General features: G+C 31.3%; 1 protein-coding gene across 1 annotated transcript; it reads left to right on the top strand.

Moving 5' to 3' along the window:
- Positions 1–5,724: 5,724 nt before the first annotated feature.
- On the top strand, positions 5,725–6,996 carry LOC112501717 (probable leucine-rich repeat receptor-like protein kinase At1g35710). Its single transcript, XM_025105423.1, has one exon. The coding sequence runs from the start codon at positions 5,725–5,727 to the stop codon at positions 6,994–6,996; it is 1,272 nt and encodes a 423-aa protein (XP_024961191.1).
- The last annotated feature ends 3,875 nt before the right edge of the window (positions 6,997–10,871 follow it).

The following is a 10,871-nucleotide window of genomic DNA, read 5'->3' as shown; positions in this document are numbered from 1 at the left end:
ACCAAATATAAATTATTTCGTTATTGTACCTAAATTAAATTATAATAAAAAATTGAATTAAAAAATTACACAAAAAATGAAGAATTTTAAATAGTTAATTTCATACGAATATCAATATATTTTTGTTATGTATAAAGTACTGTATATTGATGCATATTACTTAAAATTCAAGATTACAAGTAAATTATGCATAACTATAATTTATTAAAGCTCGATGTTTGAATTCGTATAACTAACTGCGGATAAACATAATCAAATAGATGATAAACATCTTATTTTAAAATCTAAAATATAATTAGAATAATTATCGAGTTTTAACAAAATAAATAATTATTATCTTTATAAGAAAAGTATATTAATAAACCAAATATAAATTACTTCGTTATTGTACCTAAATTAAATTATAAAAGATTGAATTAAAAAATTACACCAAAAAAAGAGAAATTTTAAATAGTTAATTTGATACTAATATCGATATATTTTTGTTAAATTTTTATGATATCTTCAAACTTATGTTTTATTAAAAAAATAAAAACATCATCGCTTTCTCAAAATCACATAAAACCATATTATAACATCGACTGAGATAAAGAATAAAATGAAATATTAAAATCAAGATGTATCTCGCTGCATTGCGCGAGTACCCTTCTAGTTATGAAATAAAGCAGATATCTCAAACTTTTAATTAACTAAATATATGATTCTAATTGTAATTTTCCAAGTCATGATAATCACTTTGAAACGCACATCGAAACCAACTTTAATTTGAATGAGCAGAATCATGCATTGACGTTATGGAACTTGACTTGTTAAGTTACACAAATTGTATTTTGTGTTCGATATATATACCTGAGTTTGAAATAAACGGGCAGTAGCTCATTAAATGCCTGAATCCATAGCACATATAATCATATCAGATGTTGATGAAGACAAAGACAATGACTGAAAGTGTAATTATGCAAAATAAGTTCATAAGTTGATTAGTCATTAAAGGAAAATTGAGGATTTGTGTTTACTGAAGATGAAAATAGTGATGTTGGAGAGGAACTTTAGTACGTAAGTTTGTATGTTAAACTCATGTTTGATCATGTGATTACAAGCGTTTGACGTGTAGACGTTGTTTACCATGAACTTCGTGTTGACAATGAGGCCATTGTGTCATTGATTTATCGAGAAATGTCATTAACAACACCTGTTAAATAAAGACAGAAATGAGGAATTGGAGTATTATACTTCAAATTGATCCTTGTGCTTAATCAATTACTCATTGTTTTTGTTTATGGCTTAATAATTAAGCTCATGGTTAAATTTTTGTGGCAAAGAAAAGGAAAGTTTGTGTATTCAGGTATGTTTTCAACTCTCGTTATTAGTTTATGAATAACTTTTTTAGGTATAGAAAGCATTAATGTGATTAAGGGGCCGTTTACTAAACGCTTGTTCGGGTAAGCGCTTACCAAGTCATATTACCTTACTTGATGAACATGGTAAGGACCAAGAATTTACCCGGTAATAGCAAGACAAGGACCAAGAACTTACTCGGTAAGAGCGGCACAATGACCAAGAGTCTTACCCGGTAAGTGAGGGCGACGACTTTTACCATGGTAAGCACTTACCGGGTAAATTATTGCATATGTTGTCGTTTTATTAGACTAAAATCTTACCGGTAAGTAAAAGATAATGTTAAATTTACCGGTAAGCACTTACCGGATAAATGTTTGGTAAACGGCCCCTAAATAACATCTGCTAAAACAAAGAGATATGGAAATCTCTTGTGCATAGAGGATGCTATATATAAGCCTAATTTAACTAGGAGGATTGGGATCCGATAAGAATGAGAGTTAAGGTGAAAAACGTAAGAATGAATCTTCACCGTTAGATGCACATTATGACGAGATGTACCAGATCAATTCTCATATCAAACGCGATTCAAGGGTGAGTTTTGAGATTAAAGGTGATCAAGGGTACAGATCTTTTCTTACGCTTCTTACCTTAACTCTCCTTAACACAACACATAAATTGTAACAAAATTATACTTAACAAAATAATAAATATAGGGTCTTAGCTTATAAACGAATAGGAATATAACAGAGAGATTTGCCCATGACATTAGACGCCTTATAAAATATAATAGAAATAACTTTAACACACAACCAGATTAATGTTATATGATAAGTTAACGCAAAAGAAACAGTAACAATTGAATTAAGTAGAAACAAGAACAATTGATTATTTGTTTAATTATCTATCTGGTTCACTATTCCTAGACGAATGACTTCCTCTCAAAATCCAGTTCCAATCGTTATGCACTTATCTGGTTCACATACATGTATAACTTAGAATTGCCACTGAATGCATTTGCGAGGTCTTGAAAGCAAGATTTTCAGTCTCAAAATAGATGACTCATTTATATTTACCATACAAAAAAGTAAACTCGGTGATTATTTATTCTGAGGTACATAATTTATATTAAAAATATAACATTCTGGATCAAATTTTTATATAATATTGTTAGTCCCGAAGGGAATGACAATAAGCAGAAAGTAATTGTAGAAGGGGGTTGAATACAATTACACAGACTTTTTTTTAACTTTTTAATTCTTATTGATTTATATCAAGAATTAATACACACAGAAATACAAAAGATTGTTGCGGAAGATAGGAAAGGAAAACCTAACCTAAACAATCTTACAAGGAGAAGAACTTTCAAGAACAACACAGAGATTTCTTGAAAAGAAATGAAGAACACTAAGAATTTCTTCGCACACAGGAGAGCAAGGGAGTAAAAGAGAATAGCCGATTGCTTTTAGAATTCACTAAGTAATCTTGCAAAAGCCAGTTGTATGCATGAGAGATGCACATTGCCTTTTTATACTACCTTCAGCATTTAATGCATGGGGACACTTGTCACTTGAGGATAAGAAGGCATGGGTTGACTTGACCAATGTTGATATCTCATTTTCATCGTACATAGCGTGCATACAACACAGTTCATGCAAAGACAAACTTTGTAGAGATATGGTCAGTCTGTAGGAAGATCTCCTTTGGATGGATATGTAGCTTCAAGCAGCTACTCACAAATCTTCGGTCCATGATCTTCAATCTTGAGTTCATGAAGATTTTCAATCTTCGATCCATGATCTTCAATCTTGAGTCCATGAAGATTTTCAATCTTCGGTCTATGAATATCTTCCTTCAATCGGCTTGTAGCTTCAAAATATTTTCAATATGCATTTCAGCTACTTCGGAGTCTTGGTGTGTATATTAGACAGTTGATTCACAACACCACATCGGTGACCTTCTGTCTTCACATCGGTTGGTCTTCGATTTTGCCAATGGCTTTAAGTATGTACCAAGACACCAATATACAAAGAACCAATAACTACTAAGTGTTGCTAAGGTAGAGGAACAGATCAGTGGGTCATCACCAAATCAATAGGTGACCCAACAAATATAATATAAATATCATATGTATCTATGAAATTATTTTGTCATTCAAAATACTTATTAAATGTATGTTTTTAACTTATAACAAACAATAAGATAATTTTAATTCTAACAAATATTAATGAAACCAAATAATACCTTATATTTTTTATATAATAACTAGAATAATATTTACACAATGCAGCAAAATATATTTTAATTTTAATGTTTCATTTTTTTCTTTGTGTCGGTCGATGTTATAAAAAATATTGATATTAATACCAAAATGACTTTAAATTTTTTTTTTTGTGTATTTCTTTAATTCATTTTTTTAATAATATAATTTTTTTTATAAATATAATAATTAAGTATTTTGTTAGAACCTAATAATTATCTTAATTATATTTTTGATTTTTTAATTTAAAATGAGATGCTTATTCTGCAGTTAGTTACACGAATTCAAATATGAAGATTTAATAAGTTGTACTTACGCAAAATTTACTTGTAATCTTGATTTTTTAAATAATATGTATCAATAAATAGTACTTCATGCATAACAAATAGTTTTTAAGAGTTTTTGTCAAATACTTTATAATATAAATAAAATGGTACTCGCACAATGCAACGATATATATCTTCATTTTAATGTTTCGTTTTTATTTTGTCTTTAGTGATATAATATGATTTATGTGGTTTTGAAAAATATAATGTTTTTACGATTTAGTGAAGTAATTTATTTTTGGCTTAACAATAAAATTTTATAAAGATAATGATTCTGTTAGAACTCAATGATTATTCTAATTATATTTTAGATTTTTTATATTTAAAATGAGATATTTATTTTGTATTTGATTATGTTTATCTGCAGTTAGTTATACGAATTTAAAAAAGAAGCTTTAATAAATTGTACTTACGCACAATCTACTTGTAATTTTAAATTTTAAGTAATATGCATTAATACACAGTACTTCATGCATAAAAAATGATTTTTAAGAGTTTTTGTCAAATGCTTTATAATACTAGAAAGGTACTCGTGCAATGCATCGAGACACATCTTGATTTCAATGTTTCATTTTGTTCTTTATCTATGTCGATATAATACAATTTTATGTGGTTTTGAGAAAATGATAATGTTTTTATTTTTGAATAAGATATAAATTTGAAAAAATTATAAAAATTTGAAAAAAAATATATATCAATATAAGTATCGAATTAATTGTTTAAAAGTTTTAATTTTTTGTAATTTCTTTAATTCAAAATTTTTATTATATTTTAATTTAACGTAATGAAGTAATTTAATTTAGGTTTTATAATATAATCTACACTATATTATAAAACATTTGACAAAAACTCTTAAAAACTACTTTTTATGCGTAAAGTACTGTTTATTAATGCATATTACTTAAAACTCAAGATTGCAAGTAGATTATGCGTAAGTACAACTTATTAAAGCTCCATATCTGAATTCGTGTAACTAACTGCATATAAACATAATTAAATACAGGATAAACATCTAATTTTAAATATAAAAAATCTGAAATATAATTAGGATAATCATTGAGTTCTAACAGAATACTTAATTATTATTATTATTATAAAATGTTATATTATTAAACCAAAAATAAATTATTTCATTATTAAACTTAAATTAAATAATAATAATAATATATTAATTAAAAAAATTACATAAAAAATGAAATTTTTAAATAGTTGATTTGATATTAACATTAATATATATATTTTTTCAAATTTTTATGATCTCTTCAAATTTATATTTTATTTAAAAATAAAATCATTAATGCTTTCTTAAAAACACATAAAATCGTATTATAACATCGAAAGAAATAAATAATAAAATAGAAAATTAAAATCAAGATGTATCTCGCTGCATTGCACGAATACTTTTTTAGTAGATAATAATAACTTATTATGAACCGATGTTATTTTAGTTGTAGGACGAAATCCGAGAGCCAATTGTTGGCTAGGAATAACCAGCCCCCCGCCCCATGGGCGATGCAACAGTGTCCTGACGGAGGAGTAGCTCATGAATTTTTTTTTTTAATTGAAAATTTTAATATATATTAATTAAACATTTTTATTATATATACAAAATAAAAAAAAATGTGATTTTAAAAATACTACTGCTATATATACATTTGGAATTTGGTTTATTTCCAAAACTAAAATATGTGGCTCTCCATTTACCATTTTCAATTTTGACCCAAGAGACAAACGTTCACTTTGACATCTTATAATACCACAGACGAACTCTCTGTCTCTTCGCCGGAAACGGAAACGGAAATGGAGTTCTGTAACATTTTCCGACGACAACTCCTTACATTCTCTGTTACACTTCTTCTTTCCATGTCTCCGACAACCCAACAAAAACTCGCTCTCCATGATCTTAATGCCCTTCGTCAGATCATGGACACCCTCACCGACGTCAACAATGGCGGATTCTTTTCCACTTGGAACTTCACCTCGCCGGAAAACCCTTGTTCTACCTTCACCGGCGTCACCTGCTCCGCCATTAATGGTCAGTTACGAATCACCTCTCTCTTTCTCGGTACCGGACTCTCCGATTCACCTGGACTCTCCGGTACAATCTTCGCCCCTGGGATCTATGATCTCACTGAGTTGACTCAGCTCATTCTCTACCCCGGAATCGTCACCGGATTCATCCCGTCTCAACTCGGCCACCACCTCAAAAACCTCCGTGTCCTATCGCTCACCAATAACCGCCTTACCGGAACCATCCCGGAGACTATCTCGGAGCTCCGAAACCTCCACACTTTAGATCTCAGCCACAACAAACTCACCGGCGAAATCCCACCGACGCTCGCCGCCGGATTACCGGACCTCAAAGTGTTGGTCCTCGCATACAACGATCTCGCCGGAGAAATCCCGGAATTCTCCAATGAATCACAACTCATCCACTTGGATTTGAGAAACAATATGCTATCGGGAATGCTGCCGGAAACGATGCCGGCGACGCTCCGTTACTTATCCTTATCGAGTAACGGTCTGTGGGGCCCACTACAATCGGTACCATCATCATATTTAGTGTATCTCGATTTAAGCATGAACCACTTCAGTGGGCCCATACCCGATTCACTCTTCCGATCATCCCTCTCATCAATGTACCTCCAACGGAACAATCTCTCCGGCCACCTCCCACCACCACCGCCATCTTTCGAATCCTACGGTCCAGGATCCACCATTGATCTCAGCCACAACTTCCTCTCCGGCGAAATACCCGACTTTCTAGACGGCGTCGAGACCCTTTTTCTTAACAGCAACCACTTTACCGGAAAAGTTCCGAAGGATTACGTCGAGAATGTGATGGCCGGAATGATGAGAACACTATACCTGCAACACAACTACATAACGTCGTTCCCAATGGAGAAGACAGGGGATGTGGTGTTGCCAGATGGGGTGGCGTTGTGTCTGAGTTATAATTGCATGGTCCCACCGGCGGTGGGGCTAACGGCGTGCCCGGCGAGTGCAGGTGGACCGGTTTCGAGACCATCTGGACAATGCTCTGTGTTCAATAGTGAGAACTCCATGGGGTAATGTCATCATTCATGTATCTATATCTATACGTATAGAAAAATCATGTATGCAATATATAAATGTATAATTTTTTTTTAGAAATACATGTTTATTTTATTATATTTTAATGATAATTAAAGTAATTTTATTTTTTGATTAACCTGATATCCAATCCGCTTGTGAGCCGACTAATCCTCCTTAGATTTGAACTTGAGACCTCCAGCCACTTTGATATTTGGAGTCCAAACTCAAACCAATCAGACATCGTCCTTGTGGTTAATTGCAACAATTTCTTACTTGTTCCTATAAATATAGTAGTATTGTAACCTTAAAGAATCAATATCCGTTTTGTTGGATATCGTAAGTGATAATTACTACGTTTACAACGTATTTGAACATTTCTATAAAATAAAGGTTACGGGTTTATATAATTACGAGCCTTTTTATAACTATGAGCATATGGGGTGGTTTGTGCGTGTCTTGAGTGATCGCATTGGGCTATGAAGTTAATCGAACCGCCTAATAACTCAAACTGTTGGCATATGAGAGCAGACATGTGTTAAGCTACCCCAAAAGATTACAATTAATTACGAGTTTTAATGGACTTCAATAAGATTGTCCAGAATGGCAAAAGGATCCGTTGTATGTGTGTGTGTGTGGAGCTCATGTGTACCGTGCGTAGGGGCCTTGGCATATGTATGAGAGTGCATTTGATGAGTGTCACAATTAAGCTCGGTTTTAACAATGACATGTCTTTTAAAGCATTGAAAGTATGTATTCAATTAAGCCTAGTCGACATTTGTTTAAAATTATGAGCTTAAACCCTACACATCAAACTCACCCCTCATCGTCGGCCCAACCACCATTGTCGGCCAAACGAAAATCACACCCTGTCGTTGTCGCCGTCCCCTACCCCATCTCTGACCATTGCTTCCCCATTTCCAACGATGAGATCCATTTGGAACACCAACAAACACAGTCAAACCCACATAGGGTGATAAACCGAATCATAGATGAAGAGCAAATGGATGAACCTCGATTTTGATAGTTCCAAAGAAATCGATGTGTGGGTATATTTGGGAGTAAATCGATATGGGACTGCATATGTTAGTGGGTCTGGGTGGTTGGTAATGGATCGATCTCCGGTGTCATTTTGTCCATCGATATGAGGCTGCATCAATATGGATTTCGTTTGGCTCCGAAGATCAAAAGTACCTGGAGGTCCCAAGTTCAAATCAAATGAGGAACAAAAATTCTCTTGTGGTCACGAAGGTTCAAATGCGGTGACTCCGGACTATCTGCAAAATAGGTAGTCCCCTTGAGATTAGTCGGCAAGCATAATGGGTTGGATATCCAGTTTAATTAAAAAAAAAATAGGTACTTAACAAAGATGCGTTGATGGAGTTAGCACAAAGGACCTGATATGTCACAATAATGAAGCTACACGAATGCTATCTATAAAAATTTAGGACAATGGACCAATCTGTAAATTTTCAGATAACGACAAAGACCAGATTTGTACTTTACTCCTTAAATTATATTAAAAGAATATTCAATTTTTTTTAATATAATATAATTTTATTATATAAGTTAACAGAAATTTTAGTTATAATAAATATTTAAAAATGAGTAAATTATTGAGCGTTCCTATTGTTTGCATTTTGTTATAAGTTGAGTCCCTGATAAAAACATCCGTTAACTTCAGGGTAAATAACTTTACTTTTTTTGTCTCGTTTTAAATTAAAAATTAAAAGATGATATATTATATTATATTATATCGGGTTAAATCAAATTAGAACCACAAAAATGTTATAAACTCGTGAGAACCGGTTAAAAGAAATATTCTTTTTGCATGATTTTTTTTCATTAAATGTTAAAATTTAAGATATTGTTTTACATATATATGTTTTATGATATGATAGTTTTACAAGTCTTTGTTTCAGATTATGAAACTTCTTTTTTGTGTATCTTTTGTTTCACTAATTGGACCGAAAGAAAAGTTTCACATGGATTTTTTTTCACCATATGAACATAAAACATATGTGAAACAATAGCTAAGAAGGGATCCCCACCATATGATGCGCATTAGGATGTGATACATCAAGATGAGATGTACCTAATCAATTCTCATACCAAGCGCGATCCATAGGTAAATTTGAGATTAAAGATGATCAAAGATCCAAATTCATTCTTACATTTTTCATTTTAACTCTACTTGTCACACGGTCTTTCACACACACACACACACACACACATATATATATATATATATATTATAATTTGAGATTAAAGGTGATCGCCCACGCCCCATGACATATTGGCGGCATTAAGGGTCCAGATTAAATAATTTTTTTAGATAATTCATAAATTATAATTTATCAAACGATATTTTTTTTCTAACATTTACAATATAGACATGGCACAAAAACGTCAAAATTATGATTTAAAATACTAAAAAACCCATACCAACCCCTCTTTCCTTTGTCTTGTTGGTTTATTTATTTAATTTTATTTCATAGATTCCTTATTTTATTAATTAAAAACTTAAAAGTAAAAAGTTATGACTCTTTACAACTTCAAACATGATTAGCTTTATAACGTTAATATTACGAAGTTAGTTCTATTTTAGGGTGGCATATGCATACTACACCTAAGTTGAGGGGCTATTATTGTAACTTGGTATTCAAAACCTAGAGCAATTCACTAACTTTGATTGTACAATTAGGACCAAACTAGAACTCAAACCCATCTTAACCGGTCCAACTGACTCACCGTCGATCCTAATCGAAACACGAACGTTTTGGGTCCTCTGTTGCATCCCTGTTGTAAAAACCATGAACCATATCAACATATCTTTCTTGATCATCGACAATCATTGCTTAAGAAACATAAGCTTCCTTTGTCCATAAAAAATAGGTCAGACAACAATCAGAAAAATGAGTCGAAATTAGTAAATCACTAAACAACTCATGTGTCAAATTAAAAACCATGAAACCTTGTACAATTCTTTCACATGTCTACCTGACTCTTACCTGTTTAACCCTGTCTAGTCCTATCCAGTCTCATCTTGACTGGAAACTGTTTTGTGCACTTATACTCTTTTCCATCTTGCATAAAATAAATACAATGTTATTGCTAACAGTGTTGGATTATCATTATTGACAAATGACAGTAATGTCTTGCAATGAAATAAGATGTCATTTCTATTTGTTGTTTTCGACCATTTTCTATTATTATGAGTTCATTCTACTTGTATGATGGTAAAAATACAATTATAGTTAATAATATTTGACATGTAATCAAATGAATTGCAACAATATGAATGTAACCAAATAACTAAGCTAAGGACAAAATTATGTTTAGCATGTTGAACCCATTTTAGCTTCATTATGACAGGCAAACAACCCATTTTAGCTTTATATAAGACTATGTTTACTCATAATTTTTTTCAATCCAATCTCAATTAAAATATTGTTTTCTCGCTCATTAATTTACAAAATCTTTAACTCCAACCCAATCTCACTTCTTGTTTCATTTATTCGTGATCCAATCCAATCTAAAATATAATTTTATAAAAAATATATATTTTAGTTTTATCATATATAATTTTTAGTTTTTTATTTTAAATATAAAAAATAAATTAAACGGATTATTACATATTTTAAAACGTAATTATAACTATAGAAAACTCATCACACAATTGAAATTAAATAAGACAAGTCGTAAAAGTAAGTATGAAAACATATCAATAATGTTGAAAACTATAAGTTTTGATATATATATATTTTTTAATTTTTAATATTTTTGTTAAACTCATTTTTAACTAGATAAACTTTATTTCTTAAAAAAAATAAACCAATCAATAAACAAATGACACATGTCAATTTCATTTAGTC

This window comes from Cynara cardunculus, unplaced genomic scaffold (genome assembly GCF_001531365.2).
Source record: "Cynara cardunculus var. scolymus isolate 2C unplaced genomic scaffold, CcrdV1 Un_Scaffold_495, whole genome shotgun sequence".
NCBI classification, from domain to species: domain Eukaryota; kingdom Viridiplantae; phylum Streptophyta; class Magnoliopsida; order Asterales; family Asteraceae; genus Cynara; species Cynara cardunculus.
The sequence above is the reverse complement of the archived record's forward strand: the minus strand, read 5'-3'. Positions and strand labels throughout refer to the sequence as shown.

Excerpts from the sequence above, each read along its gene's own strand:
- LOC112501717 (XM_025105423.1), top strand. The coding sequence starts at position 5,725 with ATGGAGTTCTGTAACATTTTCCGACGACAACTCCTTACATTCTCTGTT.